This window comes from Tachypleus tridentatus, chromosome 7 (assembly GCF_004210375.1).
Source record: "Tachypleus tridentatus isolate NWPU-2018 chromosome 7, ASM421037v1, whole genome shotgun sequence".
Lineage (NCBI taxonomy): Eukaryota > Metazoa > Arthropoda > Merostomata > Xiphosura > Limulidae > Tachypleus > Tachypleus tridentatus.
Genome location: NC_134831.1, coordinates 4,825,852 through 4,849,324, shown reverse-complemented (window position 1 = coordinate 4,849,324; position 23,473 = coordinate 4,825,852). Strand labels below are relative to the sequence as shown.

The 23,473-nt window shown below is 35.0% G+C and overlaps 1 protein-coding gene and 1 long non-coding RNA gene across 2 annotated transcripts in view; one reads left to right on the top strand and one right to left on the bottom strand.

The window, feature by feature from the left end:
- LOC143255029 (guanylate cyclase 32E-like) overlaps window positions 1-23,473 on the bottom strand; it is a 91,758-nt gene that overhangs the window by 9,538 nt on the left and 58,747 nt on the right. Inside the window, 7 exon segments of the mRNA XM_076510042.1 lie at window positions 1,428-1,671; window positions 2,643-2,766; window positions 3,942-4,082; window positions 7,868-8,054; window positions 11,478-11,627; window positions 16,824-16,989; window positions 17,423-17,494. Coding sequence (XP_076366157.1) covers window positions 1,428-1,671; window positions 2,643-2,766; window positions 3,942-4,082; window positions 7,868-8,054; window positions 11,478-11,627; window positions 16,824-16,989; window positions 17,423-17,494 — 1,084 coding nt within the window.
- The window catches only part of LOC143255030 (uncharacterized), a 37,877-nt gene that overhangs the window by 2,189 nt on the left and 12,215 nt on the right, over window positions 1-23,473 (top strand). The window contains exon 2 of the long non-coding RNA XR_013030415.1: window positions 21,783-21,979. This is a non-coding gene — a long non-coding RNA (uncharacterized LOC143255030). The remainder of the gene's footprint in view (window positions 1-21,782; window positions 21,980-23,473) is intronic.

The following is a 23,473-nucleotide window of genomic DNA, read 5'->3' as shown; positions in this document are numbered from 1 at the left end:
ATTCGTTTAATACGTAAAATAGAATAATGTTTGTGTTCTGGTACAGGAGTAATTCGTTTAATACGTAAAATAGAATAATGTTTGTGTTCTGGTACAGGAATAATTCGTTTAATACGTAAAATAGAATAATGTTTGTGTTCTGGTACAGGAGTAATTCGTTTAATACGTAAAATGGAATAATGTTTGTGTTCTGGTACAGGAGCAATTCGTTTAATACGTAAAATAGAATAATGTTTGTGTTCTGGTACAGGAGTAATTCGTTTAATACGTAAAATGGAATAATGTTTGTGTTCTGGTACAGGAGTAATTCGTTTAATACGTAAAATAGAATAATGTTTGTGTTCTGGTACAGGAGTAATTCGTTTAATACGTAAAATAGAATAATGTTTGTGTTCTGGTACAGGAGTAATTCGTTTAATACGTAAAATGGAATAATGTTTGTGTTCTGGTACAGGAGTAATTCGTTTAATACGTAAAATAGAATAATGTTTGTGTTCTGGTACAGGAGTAATTCGTTTAATACGTAAAATAGAATAATGTTTGTGTTCTGGTACAGGAGTAATTCGTTTAATACGTAAAATAGAATAATGTTTGTGTTCTGGTACAGGAGTAATTCGTTTAATACGTAAAATAGAATAATGTTTGTGTTCTGGTACAGGAGTAATTCGTTTAATACGTAAAATAGAATAATGTTTGTGTTCTGGTACAGAAGCAATTCGTTTAATACGTAAAATAGAATAATGTTTGTGTTCTGGTACAGGAGTAATTCGTTTAATACGTAAAATAGAATAATGTTTGTGTTCTGGTACAGGAGTAATTCGTTTAATACGTAAAATAGAATAATGTTTGTGTTCTGGTACAGGAGTAATTCGTTTAATACGTAAAATAGAATAATGTTTGTGTTCTGGTACAGGAGTAATTCGTTTAATACGTAAAATAGAATAATGTTTGTGTTCTGGTACAGGAGTAATTCGTTTAATACGTAAAATAGAATAATGTCTGTGTTCTGGTACAGGAGTAATTCGTTTAATACGTAAAATAGAATAATGTTTGTGTTCTGGTACAGGAGTAATTCGTTTAATACGTAAAATAGAATAATGTTTGTGTTCTGGTACAGGAGTAATTCGTTTAATACGTAAAATAGCTCATTATTCAAACCATTTTACTCATTCACTACTCCACGATTCAAAAACCAATATTTTTTTTCTTACGGTCTTCCTGTACATCGAGTCTTATTTCGGTGTCTAGATTATTCCAAAATATACTTATGTTTCTTTAAGAATGAAAAAAAACATATGTATTATGGAAATAAGTCTCAATTCTTAATTTTAACTGGTCCTCTGAGTTATGAACTATCCTTAAACATGCTTACGTCTTTCCTATATAACAGTAGATGACAAACAGACGCAGTAGTATGTACAACTTACCAGAATGGACACCAATTCTTAGTTTCAATTGCTCTCCTTTCCTGTGCCTTATTTCAAAGTTCTGGATCGTCCCTAAAAGGTGTAGAGCCATGGAAGCAATTTCACCAGCGTGCTTGTCACCATTCCTCAAAGGTAGCCCACTTACCACCATGTACGCATCTCCAATTGTCTCCACTTTATAAACGTCATAGTTACCGATGATGGAATCGAAACATGTGTACAGGTCGTTCAGCAAGTCAACAACCTTGTGATAGAGATATTATCTAAATATGGAACGCCTGCGTAATGACCAGTTATTCAAAAGTAGGGTTATCTCTTAAAACGAAGTTACCACCATCCAATACCTACGGTATTGATTAGTTCTGTGTTGTAACTTTCAATTCTCATAATGACGTCAGAAAGAAATGTTCTTCATTTTTTAACGATAATGAAAAATAAAACTTTTTATTTCAGCCAACGTTTCGCCTTAACGGCTTCGTAAGAACAATTGTAGTTTCCAGTTCATATATTACCAGTCCCAATAAAGCTGCGAAGGTGAAACGTTGGCTGAAATAAAAAAGGGTTTAGTTACTGTTACCTATAGAACAAAAGACGTTTCGTTTAAATCTGATTTACTACTAAAACGTCAAAATTCACCATCTCTGCTCTACAAAACATAAAAATTTCATATTCTAATAAGAAAATACGAAATAAAAATAAATACGATATAGAAAAAAAAAACGTGTTTATTTATCCTAATGTTTCTGCACTAACTATTTAAAAAGTATAGAACTTTGTACATTAACGGTGTATTTAATTAATATAAACTGATATACATCTAAAATACAATTTTCAAGCACAATGAAACCTGAAGTATTGAGCCATTGTAGTAATTATAGTTTCCTTTACTAATGTTTTAGCTAATTAATGTAACCCAATATACAGTCTTCATTTCTTAGTACTGTGTCCAGATGTGGCCTTCAATGTTTTGATATGAAAATTACAATGTTACATTTCTTGATACCATCCAACACGACAACAATATTACCTAACACACAGACGTATAGTCACAGAAAAGTGTTATATCAAAACAAACAGGCCTTTACATATAATATATACCGTGATATTCAACAATAACCTAACAGCTTGATGTTTCAAACCATTACAAAAATAGCTGAACCTCCACTGTGATGCCATATTTTTCTTAGAGCTTTATTCGAGCTGCTGAGTGCTCACCTGTAAAGGTGTGCTAATGGCTGAAAGAGCTGTGAAACCTACAATGTCGCTAAAATATATGGTGACACAATCAAAACTCTCGGCTTCCACCTGTTCTCCACGTTTCAGCTGTTCCGCTACTGGTCTGTAATATAATAAAATAACTATTAATTCTTGTAACAGACACCAAACCTATTACAACAATAATCTGCTCCTTCCCTAGTGGCTCAGGAAACGGTAAATCTGAGATCTTATAACGCTAAAATTCTGGATTATACCCAACTGACGGGCAGATCGATAATATTCAGCCAATTGTGTAATTTTTCGTTTAAAGTAAGTGAAGATACGTGGGTAAATAGAATGTACTAAATTGTTTAACAAAATAGAAACTTTCAACTCCACTACGGAATAGAATTTCTAAATACAGAACTAATTATGTTGAATATTTATGTGTTTTATGTTGAATATAAAATACTCGCAATCCTATGATGAAATCGTTAAATGGTTGTTTCTGTTCCGTTTTGTTTTTTGCATTATTCAATTGCTTTCCGTGAATATATTTGTATTAAGTTGTACTTCTGATTTTAAGAAAACCAGCTTCAAACTATGGAGTTAAACCTTGAATTCTCTTTCAGTATATTCTGTGTTTAATTTGAATGTCAACTTTTTTGCTCGTGGGTCAAATGTTCAAGGTTAGAAATTCTTAGGGGTCAGCCAGTACCCTCTTTACTCTTCAGCTGCTTACCAGAGAGAATGTGTTCAGTTAGCAACATACACCGCCACAAATATTTTACCTGATTTTGGACCAAATATTATAAGCGAGTGTCACTCTAATAACGCACTCATAGATAAAAGTGCCGTCATAACACGAAATTAGTTTTTAGATACGAAAACTCAGATGCTAAGCAATGGGCCAATCCCGACTGAAATGTCTTTTAGAACTTTATACGAACGATTTACATTCACACTTACCACGAAGTAATGCATTATATAAGTAAATTTCCTATTGAAGACCTCTGGTAGTTATTTGGTTATCTTTTTAGTCCATGTTAATATTATATTCGTCTTTAACTGTTCAGATAATAGTAATAAATAACCACTTATATCTCTTCATACATTCAAGCTCAACTTGCTATTAACACTTACGTCTTAACACATTGAGACTCAATCTCCTATTAACACTTACATCTCCATTATCCAGTGGATCAGCATAAAGTCTACTGTCTTACAAAGCTAAAATATAAAGTTCGAATTTCCTACGGGATCAGAGAGTACATAACCTTTCGTGTAGCTTTCTGCTAAACAGACGAATAAACGTACCTTGGCAGCATTCGGACAAGCAAGTTTTCCGTTTTCTTTTTTTCCTCCATCAACTGATAAGTCCTCTCCTGTACCAAGCCTTCTAAATTGTAGGCATACTTTTCCATCATGGCCATCATGTTATCTAAAATATTATTCTTCCTGGAATATAACAATACTAATAAACACAATAATAGAGCAGTTTCCCATGATGAGATACATAACTCAATTATATTTGCTAATTTAAACCCACAACGTTCGTTATGCCGCATGGTTAACCAGCTTAGGACCGGCACGGCTGGATTAGGTCGCTCAACTCGTAATCTGATGGTCGCAGGTTCGAATCCCCGTTTGACCAAACATGCACGCTCCTTTCACCCGTGAGGGCGTTACAATTTACGACCATCCCAGTATTAATTGGTAAAAGACGAGCACAAGAGCTGGCGGCTGGCGGTGATGAATAGCTTCTTTCCCTCTGTCCTTACTGCTAAATTAGGGACGGATAGCGCAGGTAGCTCTCGTGTAGGTTTGCGCGAATTAAAAACAAACAACTCAACCAGCTTTATATTATTTTTTTAAATAACTTTTATTTATTATTTCAATTATTTCTTTGCTATGCAGTATTTTTATATTTTTAATAGAGCAGAGCGTATTTAGTGGCATATCGCGGATCGAACCTTGGACCTTACAGCCCGACTTGCTTACCACTGAGACATGCTCATCACGAGTAAAATATATTTACAATAATTTTCAAATCTAATGTTTTTTCCCTCTGTTATTCCCTTAAATTCCCTATCACAACAGATTTCTCATTGTATTTTGTGCATTAGTTGAGACATTTGTTTGTGTAGCGACTGGCTACTCCAAGTATATAAAATACATCATGTTCCTGGCCCGGAGTGGCCAGATGGTTAAGGCACTCGATTCATAATCGGAGGGACGTGGGTTCAACTCCCCGTCACACCAAACATGCTCGCCCGTTCAGCCGTGGGGATGTTATAATGTGACTGTCAATCCCACTATTCCCTGGTAAAAAAAGTAGCCCAAGAGTTGGCGGTGGTTGATGATGATTAGCTACTTTCTCTCTTGTCTTACACCAATCGAATCTCAGTCACACCAAATATGCTTGCCCTTTCAACCGATGGGGCGTTATAATGTGATGGTCAATTCCGTTATTTATTGACAAAAGAATAGCCCAAGAGTTGGCGGTGGGTGGTGATGACTAGCTACTTTCTCTCTTGTCTTACACCAATCGAATCTCAGTCACACCAAATATGCTTGCCCTTTCAACCGATGGGGCGTTATAATGTGATGGTCAATTCCGTTATTTATTGACAAAAGAATAGCCCAAGAGTTGGCGGTGGGTGGTGATGACTAGCTACCTTCCCCGTAGTCTTACACTGCAAAATTAGGGACGACTAGAGCAAATTGCTCTCGTGTAGCTTTGCGCGAAATTCAAACCAAACGAATATTATCTTCCCTTATCGATGTTTAGTTATGATTTTCTTTCCTTTCACTGTTTCTTAACTTGTTTTTATCTCTTGTACATGCACCTTATTGTCCGTAATTTTCCTTGAGCTTGGCTTCTTGATTCGCATTGTAACTAAGACATACTGTATAACAAACGCAGTTTAATTTCACTTTTATCCGTGTCCTTAATATTACGTAGTTTTAGTTTTTTGGTTTTTTTATTTCGCGCAAAGCTACACTAAGGCTATCTGCGCTAGTCGTCCCTAATTTAGCAGCGTAAGACTTGAGGAAAGACAGATAGTCATCATCACCCACCGCCAACTCTTAGACTACTCTTTTTACCAACGAATAGTGGGATTGACCGTCACAATATAACGCCCCCATGGCTGAGAGGGCGAGCATGTTTGTTGTGACGGGGATTCGAACCCGCAAACCTCAGATTACGAGTCGAATGCTTTAACTCACCTGGCCATGCCGGGCCTGATAGTTTTAGTATTCATGATTTAAAGGGAAAAAATATTAGGTTTATTTCCTCGTCCTAAAAAACTAGTTCCAAGTGTTTATTGTCCTTAATGTTAAACTCTCTAAAATTAATAAGAATACTTGGTATACGTAGTAATCTTACACTATTGTACACATCAACTCCACCACCAAACATATATAAATATACAGTGAACAACAAACGAGTAATGTTTGTTTGATAAGACATTTCATGACGTACATGACATAAATATGTTGACATTTGTCATCTTTTGTCCCTTCCTTACCGTTGTACATTTCCTAAAGTTTCATGTTCATTTACTGGGCTTTTTCATTAATGGTCAATGCAACTTATATCAGTTTGTCCACTCGAATGCTGATGCGTGCGAGGACAAAAAATAAAACCGAAGATGACCAACAGGGTATTTGTATAACTGAGCTACTACACTTAGGATCACCGACAGTGTACTTATATATAACACTGAAAAATGTATCGTTGTTCTAGATTCTTTGTCATCTTTCTCTCTATTTCTTCAGTTCCATCACTCTACCCATATGAGTATCAAGGTTTATCGTTGACTGTACACACACATATATTCAGTTTTATCGCTCTATCAGTATTAGGTTTAACTTAGTCTGTACACCCAGATACACTAATCACAACCTAAAGTGTAGTTTAACATTTTTATATTCTTGTTTCACTAGATTGTTTAGGTAAGTGAATATCGTTAGCAGCTATAATTATTAGTAAGATAATTAACGACAAGAAAAGTGAAATAAAGCATGCATAGTTGGAATAAAAGGTAAACACAAGAAACAAACACAGACAATGTGTACAACTAATTGGAAGAACCTTAATATATCTGATTGCAACTAACAGTAAAGAGAAACTTAACCTATATGGTTATAGCCAGTGGGAAGGAGTGGCGTAATGTATCTGGTTATAGCCAGTAGGAAGGAATGACGTAATGTATTTGCTCGTAACCTGTAGGAAGGAATGACTTAATGTATCTGGTTATAGCCAGTAGGAGGGAATGACGTAATGTATCTGGTTATAGCCAGTAGAATGGAATGACGTAATGTATCTGGTTATAGGCAGTAGGAAGGAATGACGTAATGTATCTGGTTATAGCCAGTAGGAAGGAATGACGTAATTATCTGGTTATAGGCAGTAGGAAGGAATGACGTAATGTATCTGGTTATAGCTAGTAGGATGGAATGACGTAATGTATTTGCTCGTAACCTGTAGGAAGGAATGACGTAATGTATCTGATTATAGCCAGTAGGAAGGAATGACGTAATGTATTTGCTCGTAACCAGTAGGAAGGAATGACTTAATGTATCTGATTATAGCCAGTAGGAAGGAATGACGTAATGTATTTGCTCGTAACCTGTAGGAAGGAATGACGTAATGTATCTGATTATAGCCAGTAGGAAGGAATGACGTAATGTATTTGCTCGTAACCTGTAGGAAGGAATGACTTAATGTATCTGGTTATAGCCAGTAGGAAGGAATGACGTAATGTATTTGCTCGTAACCTGTAGGAAGGAATGACGTAATGTATCTGATTATAGCCAGTAGGAAGGAATGACGTAATGTATTTGCTCGTAACCTGTAGGAAGGAATGACGTAATGTATCTGATTATAGCTAGTAGGATGGAATGACGTAATGTATCTGCTCGTAACCTGTAGGAAGGAATGACGTAATGTATCTGATTATAGCCAGTAGGAAGGAATGACGTAATGTATCTGCTCGTAGAAGGAATGACGTAATGTATCTGATTATAGCCAGTAGGAAGGAATGACGTAATGTATTTGCTCGTAACCAGTAGGAAGGAATGACTTAATGTATCTGGTTATAGCCAGTAGGGAGGAATGACGTAATGTATCTGGTTATAGCCAGTAGGAAGGAGTAAACTGTATTATCTGACTTTAACTGATAGAAGTAAGTGCATTATACACTTGTGGGCGTAAAAAGTGGAAAGAGGTAACTCACAGACCAGCCTGCATATCTCTCAGTTTGTGATTGATCGAACGAAAATCTGGTCTGTTGTCTGGGTTTTCATCCCAACATTCTTCCATACATCGGATAATGTAGTCAGAACAATGCCTCAGATCGGTTAACGGTGGTCTGAACAGTCTTTGGTCATAAAGGTGGGTATTCATTACTCTTTCGATGATACCTAGCGATTAAAAGAAGGAATATCATCAGTTTATTCATTAACTATCTGGGATACCTGTCCTCTGGACGAAACTTATGTAAATACATGATTAACAATCTGGGATACCTGTCCTCTGGATAAAACTTATGTAAATACATGATTAACTATCTAGGATACCTGTCCTCTGGACGAAACTTATGTAAATACATGATTAACTATCTGGGATATCTGTCCTCTGGACGAAACTTATGTAAATACATGATTAACTATATGGGATACCTGTCCTCTGGACGAAACTTATGTAAATACATGATTAACTATATGGGATACCTGTCCTCTGGACGAAACTTATGTAAATACATGACTAACAAAAGGCTATTTTAAGACATGAAAAGTTGCCTCCCTTGTATGTAATTGTAACAACTCCGGTATGTATCTCTCCAAAGACCCAATAAACTTCCATACCATCAGAAGGGGCGAAGTAGTTATACGGACATGCAGTGCTTATATACGAGGGCTGTTCAAAAAATACGCGGACTGCTTGAATTGCGCGGCTCCAGTTGGTTCCAGGGGAATCCGCTTGGTGTCGCTAGGTTTGCACAGATCAGCTGATTACGACGCCATTTCCCGATTTCAGATATCTTCATTTGTGTATTAGCTACGCGGTTTTAAGTGAAATGCGATTTTTTCGTTTGGCGGATTTCAGAATGAATGACCTGAAGGAGCAACGACTTGCTGTGAAATTTTGTGTTAAAATTGGAAAATCTGCGACTGAAACTTTTGTTATGCTTAACACGGCTTACGGTGATGTTGCTATGAAGCGTACGGCATGTTTCAAGTGGCATGAACGTTTTAAGGATGGTCGACAGTCCATTGAAGATGATGAGCGTCCTGGACGTCCTTTCACGTCAACTGACGACCCACACGTCGACAAAATCAACACCCTGGTGCGGGCAAATCGACGTCTGACTGTCAGGGAGCTTGCTGAAGAGTGTGGGATATCAGTTGGATCTTGTTTCGAGATTTTGACCGAAAAATTGAAGATGCACCGCGTTGCTGCGAAATTTGTGCCTCAGAACTCGTGAGTTTTTGGCCAAACACTCGATCACTGTTCTTCCCCACCCCCCTACTCACCTGACCTTGCTCCTTGAGATATTTTCTTGTTCCCCAAACTCAAAAGACCCTTGAAAGGAAGAAGATTTGAGACGATTCCCGAGATTAAGGCAAATGCGACGAAGGAGCTGGAGGACATTACAAAAGAAGCGTACCAGGACTGTTTCAGCAAGTGGAAACACCGTTGGGATAAGTGTGTGCGTTGGGGAGGAGAGTACTTTGAAGGGGTCCCAGACCTGTAACTTCTAAATAAAGTACATTTTGTTTAATGACTCAGTCCGCGTATTTTTTTAACAGACCTCGTATATTTATATAGACAAAGAAATTAAAAACATTATCATATTTCACAGAATTAACTCTATTTAGTGAAAATTAAAACAACAACAACATACCTGTAACATCCTTTCTTAGACTTAGTTTACCGAATTTTCTTATAAACCATAATCTTTCATAAACAATGTTAGATGATGAAAACAATTTTATACATACTGAAAGGAACATAAGTATCAAAACCAACCACAACATTATAGATCAATAGAAAGAAATATAAAAAAGACATTAAAGCTTTAATTTGTCATGCAGTGATTGGTTGATAATGAAAAACCTTATTATGTGTATAATTAACTAAATTTAAGTTACTACGTTGCCGCTAGGTGACTCATCGGTCACTCTGAAGGCTTATAACGCTAAAAATACGGGGCTCCATTTGTATTGGCTATTGCTCTGACAGCCCGTTGAACAGCTTTGAGCTTAACAACAAAACGAACAAACATGAATTGTTCTTTTATATATATATTTCCGACTGCTTTTTTTCTTCGATTTGCATTGTCCAAAAATATATATAGATTTTTATAATTACATATTCAGTCGTGTATTGGTGAAGTTTGTGTATCTGAGAAGCCAATAAATGTTTCTTTTTTAATTATGGCGTTTTAAGCAAATTATTTAATATTGTCATTTAATTTCTATTGAGTATTATTTGCTACGATGTTTAAAATAATTTACTTTCTTGTTATGTATTTCTACTGCACCCTTTTATTTATTTATTATGTTATATTATTTACTATGTTAAGAAAACAAATAGCAGCACATCCTATTCATTGTTATAAGCCAGTTTTTTATTTCATTTCTTTTATTACAATAATTAATATTATTTTGTATTGTTAATCTGAAAGCGTGATTAAAAGCTACAGTGTCCAACTGATGACTCAGTGGATTTTAATTTTGTAAAATTAACTGTGACATTACCAACTTCTTATCAGTTTGTTATGTAGAATTACCTTCAGAAATTCTATTGGTCACATTTCAGTTCTGATCTTGAAATTGGGCTTTCGTAATCAGATGCTATTTATAACACTATGTTACAAAATTTTTACTTTTTCTTGTTCCTGGACACAAAATGTTATTTTCCAATTGCTTATACCTAGAGTAAAAGGAAAAGACCTAGTCTTCTCTTCAAACTTTGCTTTTGTGACCTGAGAACGTATAACGAAAACATGATGGGAGACTATATTTGGAGGCTGATACGTGAAAGTGATTTACATTACAGTCGCAAATCTCGAAAAACTACTCACTTCTAAACATTTTTGTATAACTTTAGTATAAATACATGTCAATCTTGATTCATATGTTTTATTCAGACCTTATGTAAATGAAAATGTGCAAATTTGCCCGTTTTTTACATAGAAAATAGGGTAACTTCTAAATTTCGTTATCCAGGTTATAAAAGCAAAGTTTGAAGGGAATAATGGACATTTTCTGTACTTTTACAACATAAACAATTAAATATAACACATACTACCTAGGAACAAAATTTGTGTTATGTAATGTAATTATTTTACTCTATCACCGTCTTTATTTGCCGTTCCAGAGTAATAAAAATACATAAAGGTACCAACAGTGAAATAAGTGACACTGTTTTCAAAAATGTTTATCTATATGAAATTAGATGTGGGGTCAACGCACTAATGACGTCTTTCTTGTCGTTCTGCACCAGTGTGTCAAATTTGGTGCAGACTTATCAAGATATGTAGAAACTTAGGAATAAATAGACATGTATAGTGACGTTTGTTTACGAAATATTGCTGATATATTCATAACTCCGATGACGTCAAGATACAGGAGAAATTATTCTAAAGTTTCTAATTCTATTTCGTTTATCAAACACTTATATGTACTTCATGCCCCCCGCTAGTAAAGCGGTAAGTCTACGGATTTACAACGCTAAAAGCAGGAGTTCGATTCCCCTTGGTGGGCTTAACAGATAGCCGTATGTGGCTTTGTTATGATAAAACACAAACACACACGCACACGTGTACTTCATATACTTACCCTTTTCAGGGGGTGCTACTGGTCCCCAAGGACCCATTTTACCAACAATTTCGTACAAAATAATAGCAAAAGAATAAATATCTCCTTTCTGGGTCCCTCTAGCGGGAGGATTAAGCATTCTCAGCAGTTCTGGAGCTCTCCAGAGAAGACCTGGGTAAAGAAGGTGGAAAGTTTGATTGACTTTATACGTTAGATACAATAACATACAACACGTTTGTCGATCTTTAAAAGTGAAAGCGGTTATTATATACTTTACCTTTAAATAACCGCTTAGCACTGTATATATATATTTATACACACACATATATATGTATGTCATAGAAGCTATGAAATAAGGCATAAAGTTCATACAGCAAATGGTATTTGGTATCAAAGAAAATATCAAAATTACGAATGGTCAAGTTTAAAGATTTTTGTAAAACATATATTAAGATTCAGCAACGATACGTTAATAACGTTGTAAAATGCATTTCATTTTACGTATTATCTGAAATACGTTGTGTGAAAAAGCTCTATTAATACTTAAATCTGGAATAAACGTTGGTTTTTTGTTCGAATTCGAGCAAAGATTTGTTTGTTGTTGTATTTCTAATTCCTCTCAAAGCTACATGAGGTCTGTTTGCACTAAGCCGTTTATAATTTCGCAGCGTAAGACTAGAGGGAAGGTAACTCATCACAACCCATCGTCAACTCTTGGGCTGCTCTTTTACCAACGAATAATGGGATTGAGTGTAACATTACAACGACCCTCATATTGCGAGCTGAGCGCCTTAATTCCCTGGCCATGTCGGGCCTTAAACAAGGTATCTTAATAAAACCTTATTGATAATATTAATGTAAACAGAACTGAAGCTCAAATAAAACTTTAATTTGTCGATTTATTTAAAACAAATATATATATATAGAAGAGCAACGTCATGCTAATACCTTTTTAACATGTTAAAGTTTGAACGATATACAATAATATATGTATTACATTGTCTTCAATATGAAATTTTCTTTCACGTCAGGCTTGTCATTCCATGTTTCCATTCACAAAATTTGTGTTTAAATGATTTATATGAAACCCAGTTCCTTCTGGAGAGCAAGCGGCTAACTTACTTAATGTTTTAATGTTCATTATTCATTGCCCATCAAATCAAAACTATGTTCCAAAACACATCGAATTCATTATGACTGGCTGTCGTACCAAAAGGATATTTTAAAATAGTGAACCTTTTCGTAATATATCATTTATAGCTGGTGAATCTCTGTACTACCTGAGAGATGTCTTTCTGTTAGATTCACTTAAAAAAACTATCTAAATTATTGTCATCTTTTAGGCACAAAACAAGGTCTAAAAAAGTAATATACACTGCTGGCCAAAATCTTAAGGCCAATGAACATAAAGGCAAAATATGCATTATGCGTTTTTAGACTCAACCACATATTTGAGTAGAGCTTCGAAATATGAAAATAAGAAAAGGGAAAATAAAAATAAAAGTATTTTTAACATTTAATCTGAAAAATGTGAATACTATAAAATTAGCCTAAATATACTAGCTGGTCAAAAGTTCAAGACTATACCAGAAAAAAGTTCTAAACAGGGTAGGAAATGCCCAACAAGAGGTCTCTGTAGTGAGTTGCACGGCCTTCATTGCGAATAACTTCAAAAATTCGCTTTGGCATGGTCGATATAAGCGTTTGCAGAAGCCTGGCTGGAATGTTATTCCAAGTGGTGTAGATGGCTTGACAAAGATCATGCACTGTTTGGAATTGACGTTCATTTCTATAGACTTCCCTTGCCATCCACCCCCCAAAATTTTCAATGATGTTCAGTTCGGGCGAACACGTTGGATGGTCCAAAGAATCATGTTATTCGCCATGAAAAAGTCCTTTGTCCTGCGGGCTTTGTGAATTGCAGCGTTGTCCTGCTGAAAGATCCTGTTATTTTCACACAAGCAAGAGCCTTCAATCAATAAGGATGCTCTCTCCAACATGCCAATGTAGCCAGCTGCTGTTTGACGCTCCTGTAAACCTAAATCTCCATTGTTTCATGGAAGGAGAAAACACCCCACATCAAAAGATAGAACTTCCTTCGTGTAGAAAATGTCTTCGGTGGGATATCCTTATCGTGCCAGTAACATTGGAAGACACTTGGACCATCCAGGTTAAATTGTTTCTCATCAGAGAATAAAACCTTCTTCCACTTTTCTACGTCCCATATTTGGTGCCTCTCAGCAAAGTTTAACCGAGCTGTTTCGTGGTGTGGAAGGAGGCATAACCTTTGAAGACGTTTACGTTTTTTAAAGCCTTTCTCTCGTAGATGCCGTCTTATTGTTTTTGAGCTGCATTCTGCGTTCGTAATGGCCTTAATCTGGGTCGACGATCGGCTGGTGTCTTGCCGGACAACCTGTCGAATCCTCCTGCTCAACGCCGGCGAAATTTTCTTGGGCCGACTACTTGAAATTCTCGTTCCGTATCCCTCAGGGTCTTTTAAGAAATTTGCAACAGCAGTTTTACTATGCCCAATCTTTCCAGTGATGGCACGTTGAGACAGACTTTGATTTTGCAGCTCGACAATTCTGCCATGTTTGAACTCTGTCAACTTTGTAGCCTTTGCCATGTTTTTGCCCAATGTAACACAGGAGATGTCAGTGTGAGATGTTGACAACGCTAATGCTTGAACGCAAATGACTAAATTTCGTTAGGTGTTTATCGATTAACGCTTCGTTTCAGTATGGTCTTAAAATTTCGACCAGATAGTATTTAGGCTAATTTCGTAGTGTTCACATTTTCCATATTAAATGCTAAAAATATTTTTTTATTTTTCCTTTTTTAATATTCATCTTTCGAAGCTCTAGTCAAATAAGTGGTTGAATCTAACAACGCAAAATACATATTTTTTTTTATGTTCATTGGCCTTAAGATTTTGGCCAGCAGTGTATACATGTAAGTACACATCTCAATCTTGTGTTACAAACTTTAGGCCACTAATAATGTAAAGCTAGGATTATATAGTTTAGGTTACCAACGATGTAAAACCAGCGTTACCAAGTTTGGATCACTACCAGTGTAAAATTAGGGTTACAAAACTTAGATAAACAATGATGTAAATCCATATTAAAGGATATAAAAGGATTGAACGAAACAGAAGTGGGAAGCTGGAAACTATAGAGTGTAATAAAATATCCTTGGAAGGTTTTATTAAATAATTTCACGTAAAGCTACTCGAGAGCTACCTGCACTAGCTGTCTCTAATTTACACTAATCTACACTAGTGTCTGATCTACACTAATACATGGGCTACGCTTCAGCAACAACGAGTAGGGTTGATTTTTATAATATAACTTCCCTACAGCTGAAAGGACGAGCAGATATGGTGACGGGATTTAAACACGCAAACTACAAGTCTAACACCCTTGTCACCAGATCATGGCAGGCTAAATTGCAAATAAATTTGTGTATAATGTACTTTGTACAATACATGGGAATTCGTGTTTATTTGTTTTTTTTATATTTCGAACCCATTATTTTCTTAATCCCACATATTAGATAAGCACAGCGTGTATCTCTCTGTTCAAATGAAAATATATATATGATTTTGATCCTGCTATGTTACTTCCTCGGTTTGCAGATTAAATGTAAGTGTTAAGTGTAACCCAAGCATTTGAAAGTCGTGATTAATGCGACATCTTATATTTACGTAACATAAGAGTGTGTTTTAAACTATTGAAATATTATAAAAGTTTTTTTTTAATATCTAGCGTTATGTTGTACAGTAATATTGTGTGTTTATTTATTGATAATATTAAGAATGGTAAACTTTAGTCCTAACTAAACTAAATTATGGTTTGTTTGTTTATTTTAGAATTTCGCTCAAAGCTACACGAGGCTGCGCTAGCCGTCCATAATTTAGCAATTTAAGACTAGATGGAAGGCAGATAGTCATTACTACCCACCGCCAACTCTTAGGCTACTCTTGTACCAACGAATAGTGGGATTGACCGTTAAATTATAACGCCCCCACGGCTGAAAGGGCGAGGATGTTTGGTGTGACGGGGATTCGAACCAGTTCATTTTAGTAAATTTACATTCGTAAATTGTAGGTATAAAATTACTAGCTGTTGCAATAACAACTTTTTAGTAGATTTTCTATATGTTTTCAGATGTCGTATTTGAGAGAACAAACTTATGTTTGATTCAATATTCCTATTTTTTATTCATTAACCGAAATCACAATTCCTTATTTCAAACAACTGTATAAAATCAAACATATTTAAAGTATATTCTTCCTCTATTCTAGGAACATTTTCTCGTGTTTCATTCCTATTCAGGAAAAATATATATATACATATGAGAACAAGAATATTTACATTTGATACCACCAAATCACTATTTACATTTGATACCACCAAATCATTATTTACATTTGATACCACCAAAATAATATTTACATTCGATACCACTAAATCATTATTTACATTTGATACCACCAAATCACTATTTACATTTGATATCACCAAATTAATATTTACATATGATACCACCAAATCACTATTTACATTGGATACCACCAAATCACTATTTACATTTGATACCACCAAATTAATATTTACATTTGATACCACCAAATCACTATTTACATTGGATACCACCAAATCACTATTTACATTTGATACCACCAAATTAATATTTACCTTTGATACCACCAAATCACTCTTTACATTGGATACCACCAAATCACTATTTACATTTGATACCACCAAATTAATATTTACCTTTGATACCACCAAATCACTATTTACCTTTGATACCCCCAAATTAATATTTACATTTAATACCACCAAATCACTATTTACATTTAATGCCACCAAATTAATAATTACATTTGATACCAACAAATCACTATTTACATTTGATATCACAAATTAATATCCTTAAGTTTCAAATGTTGGTTTACGGTAGTCGCTTATCGAAAATTATATAAGACCTAAATAAATACGCAATACATTGTGTGGACAGAAACTCTATCGGTAGCAGTTTTTTTGTTTCGATTAAAATCAGATCACTTGTATTAGATACTTTCAATTAATATTCTTTTGTGTAATAAAAGACAGATTGTATTTATTGAGATAATTGTCAGGTTATGTGTGATGAAAAGTGTCACACAGTAGGCAATTTTATTAAAGTTAATGACATATTCGATTGAATACATACAAACCATACTATGGAGACACAAAAACAAAATGTTTCATTGTCAACACGAAAGGATGCGTTTCTATAAACATACATATTTATATCTCTAGTAATTATTTCTTTTATAGCTATCTCTCTATTTCGCTATAATGATTGCTAGAAACCAACCTCTTTCGTGTTTTCTTGCCTGACTCGCAGGCATTTCTTGTCCCTCGCGGAGCTCGTGCAGACCGAAGTCTGTGATCTGTAAAACCCAGCGGGTGTCGACCAGGCAGTTGGACGACTTCAAGTTGCCGTGTGAAATGATGGGGCTCTCGTGAAGGTAAATCATACCCTGGGAGATAAACAAGTGTGATTTCCTTTTCTGCTTTTCATCATCCAACTAATTAAGTTTTCGCGTAAACAGAAAGATTTATAAATGTACTAAAACAAAACAATTATCTGATGTGTGTCTCACTATTTATCCGAATCATTAACATTAATTCGCTTATCTTATTATTACATTATTAAATGTACCTTCTTCATTCTTCGTCATGTTAAGGGTACTTCACCCTAATGTCGAGTTGTTTATTCCTTTTTAAACATTTACACGAAAATGTTTTCCATGTTGAGAATTTAATTATTAGTAATTTTTAATATAAAAACTCTTATATGAAATTATATAAATCAGTAGTGAAGTCATAGGTTTCACTATAAGCCACGCCTTAGTTAACATTATAAGCATTTTAATTGGATAAATAAATAGTGGTTTTGTGAAGTCACATTACCTTAATAAGGTCAGCAACTAATGACGCTACGAACATGTTGTCCAAGTCCAGATCTTTGTTTTTCAGAACGTCCTGTAGCCAGAGAAACAACAATTGAACTTTTTGTAAAAAACAATGACAATGACAGGTAATTTCAGAAAAAGAAAGTAAAATCACCTGTGATGTAGTGTCTCATGAACGTTCTAGTTAAATCTAACGAGTGAACATTCTCAACACCATATGCTTCATCCCAAAGCAGATCTACTGCCTCTGAAATATTAAAATGAAATATATATATACACATTGCAACGCTTTTTTGTTTTGAACTTCGCGCAAAGTTACACGAGGGCTATCTGCGCTAGCCGTCCCTAAGTTAGCAGTGTAGGGCTAGAGGGAAGGCAGATAGTCACCACCACTCACCGCCAACCCTTGAGCTACTCCTTTACCAACCAACAGTGAGATTGATTTTCTCATTATAACGCCCCCTGGCTGAAAGAGCGCCTATGTTTGGTGTGACGGAGATTCAAACCCGAGTATCTTAACCACCTGGCCATTCCAGGCCACGTGTTTTATCTGCACTAGCCGTCCCTAATTTAGCAGTGTAAGACTAGAGGGAAGACAGCTAGTCACCACCATTCACCGACAAATCTTGGACTCCTCTTTCACCAACAAATAGTGGTAATGGCCATCACATTATAACGTCCCCACGGCTAAAAGAGCGATCATGTTTGGTGTGACGGGGATTCGAACCCGCGACCTTCATAATACGAGTCGAGTTCTTTAACCACCCGCTCATGCCGGGCCTCAAGTTGAAGTAACCCAAGCTATTAATGTAAATCAAAAGAATATTGAGACTGCTAAGCCTGACAAGCAGATAAATGTAATATTTAAAGCGTTAGGCTTACGTGACATTCTTCACATGCCCTGCACACTAGGGGAGTTAAAAATCTGAATATAGTTTAAATAACTTTTTACAACGGGAAGGGGGGAAGCCATCTCCATCAAAAATAACTGAATGGTGTAATTTTAAAACTACAAAATGTACAATGTTATGCATCTATATAATATAAAAATCACGTTTCTTGCGTGTACGTGAAAAAATGCACAATATCTTGTTACCATAGCAACATGTTAAAATGTACGCAAATTAATTTTCAGGAAGTGCTGACGTGGCAAAAAAATCATTTTTTTGCGACTGTTGATTGTTTATTTATCTGATTTTAATTGTTTAGGTATTCGTACAAAAATGCTATACACAGAATATGTCCGAATTCTCTTCAGTACGTATCGGTAATGTTTAGATTCCAGTTTTACTAGAAAACGAAATCAATAGAGGACTCGATTTTTATAAATTTAACATACTACATCTATTTATTTCTTCATAAGTTTCTTTTTAGTTTAATACACCCCTCCACCAATTAGTTTGTTTTCTTAGTGAAAACATAAGATATACAGTGGGCTATCTCCAGTCTGTCCACAGTGGGGAATCAAACCCCAGTTTTTAACGTTGAATGACCCAACGGGAAGTCCCATTAGTTCAAATTAAGTTACTAAAACCCAATTTATTGAATGTTAAAGGTTTACTGTGTTATCGTGTAACAAACTATATATTTTGTTGAAAAAATAATGAACTCTGTTGTGTTTTTTTAAATGATACAAAAAATATTGTTAATTTTGAAGCAAATTTTAAGTGTATCTATCTAAGTATTTTGTATAAATAATGTTTTAGTTTAATTAAATGTGAGATGCTGGAGTGCGAAAGACCTAATTGCATTTTTAGCCGCGGCATAAAGGCTCATTAAACGGTTCTTACATCACCGTCATTTCTTGACCGATTCGAAATTTAATTACAGTGTTGTACTCAGGATGTCAAATCCTTTCGATTGATATATTTGACTACGCCTGAAATCTTGCATATCAATCTACTTTAATCTTGCCTTAAATAATTTCAGTCAGAGGGCATGCTAGTGAAAATTCTGTTGGCAAATAATATGGAATAGGGTGTGCGCACCCCATTCTTGATATTGAAGACGTACAAAACCATAAATAATAAAAAGGGAAACAAAGGTCCTGTAGATTAATTTACTCTAACCCTGCCTAAATGCATTTCATACGCCGCGGCTATTGAAGATTCCCTCTAGTTTTCTTATAATATACGATTGTAATCTAACCAGTACGCCTTCTTTATAGTAGTTAAAAACAACCACATTTTACGAATGTAATATTCTACGAAATAATATTAAATTAGTCGGCGAAACTCTTGTTTTCGTAAAATGATCTAAAAAGTTCCTCAGTAATCACGGTTAAACTTATAGCAATTGCGAAACTTGATTTTTTTAGGAATCAGCGTAAACCTTTACGTGTACGTGAGATTAATTTGTATTTTGAACTACTGACCACAAATAAGGCAATCGGTCAGCAACATCCTACCGTCCACGCTAAGGGACTGACTGCCACTTTTGTAACGCACCCACAGCTTAAAATACGGGGAATATTTGGTGGTGTCATATGGATTCGAAATCTGCTCTATCCAGCTTCAAAGTTCTACAACAATTGTCAACTGGGGGATCAGCGCTAAGTTTACGGACTTACAACACCAGAATCTGGGGTTCAGGTCTTCACAGTGGACAAAGCCTAAGTTGGTTATTGTGTAGCTTTTCGCGCTAAAACAAAGAAAATAGCTGTTTACCCGTGCTGGTGTGTGAAGAAAGAAGACATTCGATTACTTTCGTTCGAACCTTTAATAATTTCTGTACTCACGTTCTCAAATGTCACTACTACTGAATAAAATGCACAAAAGATTAAGGATGATATCTCCTTGAGAGAAGGCGTAAAGATCTTCATTATAATTTAGAAAGTCCAGTTTTCTTTGCCTTTTCCGAGTTATAAATGCTTAGGGGAAATCATGATACGAATAGTTTGTTTTTGAATTTAGCGCAAAGCTACTCGAGAGCTATTTGCGCTAGCCGTCCCTAATGTAGCAGTGTAAGATCACAGAGAAGGCAGTTAGTCATCACCACCCACCACCAGCTCGTAGGCTACTTTTTTACCAATAAATAACGGGATTGGCCGTCACATATAACGCCCCCACAGCTGAAAGGGCGAGCATGTTTGGTGTGACTGGGATTCGAACCCGAGATCCTCAGATTACGAGTCGAGCGCCTTAACCACCGTGCCATAATACAAATAGCAACAAAACTAAAAGTGAAACGTGTTTATTCAGTTAATTATTTACACTTTCAAGACAAAGAACATAAATTGAAGCAATTATGAATAACAGTGACAAATAATGTAGTGGTAATAAATGTTACACGTTTTTTTGTTTTTGTTGTTGTTTTTTGCTTTATGTTAGATGTTTGTACTTTCTGTTCGTGTTAATTTTCTAAGATTATATACATACATATATACACACATAGATATGACGTCAGTATAAGACATCTAACACAACAGCTCTTTTTGTAATCAACACGAGGACACGTGTGGTAAATGAATAGATTGAGTAGCTTGAGAAGATAACAAATAATATTGTCTACTGTCCTGTTCATGATACAGAACAGGAAATCTTATGTTTCGAATAATGTTCTCCTATCTCTCTATATATAAATCTACCCACCTATATATCTATACGTCTTTTTAACTATATATCTACGTACATGTTTGTTCATTTATCTGTCTATCTGTATAGCTATTTACTTATCTTTGTGTCTATCTATATATTTATCGACCTATCTATCTATTCTTGTCAGTTTTTTTTTTTTTTCCTAGTATAATATTTAAACATTCTATAATTATTTGTTTAAATCTATGTCTGCTAAGCTTCGATTATGATTGCCATTATTAAAATTGCAAATAATATTTCTACACATGAAATAAAAATCTAGCCTTAAGTCTGATAAGCGAATGAGTGTTGTATTGAAAGTGGAACAATAATCATGACTTCTAGATTAAGCAGAAATATTTTAAAATTTAAGAATAGTACTTTTAGGTTCCATAGATGATGTTAATTTTAGGAGAACTCTGAAGTTACAATCACCTTAATCTGAAGTCGTAACATAAAAATAAACTTGCATCTGTCTCAACCAACAACGAATATTTTAAACCACGTAACTGTACGTGGGTAAAATTGACTTAATGTCTCAAACTGCTGCACAGTATATTTTATAACATAGAAAACTGTCTTGGTAATGTACGTTTATGTGATGAATATAGTTTATTCATAATGGAGAAATGTGATATATATATATATATATATACATATATATATACACACAATTTGTTTATAATAGAGAAATGTGATGTTTATATAGTTTGCTCACAGTGGAGAAATGTAATATATATATATAAATTGTTCACAGTAGAGAAAATTATCTTTATGTTCCAGGATGCGACCTTTGATCAGAGAATCGATTTCAGAAATGTTTTCAAGATCCCGAAAAGTAGAAAAGACAGGACTCATAAATCGGTCACTTAAGACTCACGGATTAAACACTTGGGACTCGTAGTTTAGACACTCTTCAGTTGATAACTCAACGAAAAGCTGAATACTACAAAATATTAATAATCCACAAGCTTTCTGAGGTACTGTAGAAATATATATTTTTTAAACAAACAGTTTTAAAAGTGTTGTTTTTGCATACATATGGAAACGTTTTTCTAAAATAAATTAATAAATAAAAAATTTCCGTTTGTATGTATTACATGGTATAGTCAAGTCATGTTTGTATGTGTTACATGGAAAAGTCAAGTCATGTTTGTGTGTGTTACGTGGTATAGTCAAGTCATGTTTGTGTGTGTTACATGGTATAGTCAAGTCACGTTTGTGTGTATTACATGGTATAGTCAAGTCACGTTTGTGTGTGTTACGTGGTATAGTCAAGTCATGTTTATGTGTGTTACATGGTATAGTCAAGTCGTGTTTGTGTGTGTTACGTCGTATAGTCAAGTCATGTTTGTGTGTTGTTACATGGTATAGTCAAGTCATGTTTATGTGTGTTACATGGTATAGTCAAATCATGTTTGTGTGTATGTTGTAATTATATATTCTGTTCTTAGAAACTGTGTTTTGTTTTGTGAATGCAACATACATTTGTAACTATACAGTAGTTTCAACTTGGAACTCTTGATGTTATCGTGTTTTGTTTCTGTTCTGTTTAATTTAACATCAGATTCGGTTCCAACGTGTAAAATATATTGTAAATAAGTAAATATATTGATTGGCAAGAAACACGATCAAATGTGAAGAATGTATTGCAGGGGATCTTGGGTTTCCTATATCGGTGAGACATCAGTCAGTTTATGGACTTACAACGCTAAAAAGGCCCAGCATGGCCAGGTGGTTAATGCACTCCCTTCTTAATCTAAAGGTCGAGAGTTCGAATTCCCGCCACACCACACATGCTCGCCTTTTCAGCCGTGGGGGCGTTATAATGTCACGAACAGTCCCACTATTCGTTTATAAAAGAGTAGCTCAAGAGTTGGCGTTGGTGGTGATGACTAGCTGCCTTTCCTCTAGTCTTACACTGCTAAATTAATGACGGCTAGCACAGGTAGCCCTCGTGTAGCTATGCGCGAAATCCAGAACAAACAAACATAACCTTTTCAATCAGCGCCATTGCCTCATTTTACTCGTGTGCTGTAATATGTTCAATTTTACGTTTAACTTGACTTCACATAACACTTTGCTCAGTATAATTCACTGATGATTATTTGATGAACTAAACGCCCTGCTTATTATAAATTCAGTTTTAAAACACATTAATAAAATGATATAATGTGAATGTTGACACGTTGCTTTAATTAGTTTTGTTTATGAGATATCACTTGCTGTTTGAACTAAAGCAGAACTTTAGTTGTTTTTCTCAAAGTTTTCGTTTCTTATTGATATACCAAAACACTACTTTTATCACCAAAACAAAAGATAATTGTATCCTTTAGTCAACTAGCTATATTAAATGAGTTTTTTACCAGTGAAGATTGATTGTACCACTATATTTCCTCGTTTAGTTTCACACTAATCCGAAAACATTCAGAATTGGATGTCAAGTATTTTTGTTTGTTCCTTCAACCCAAGGC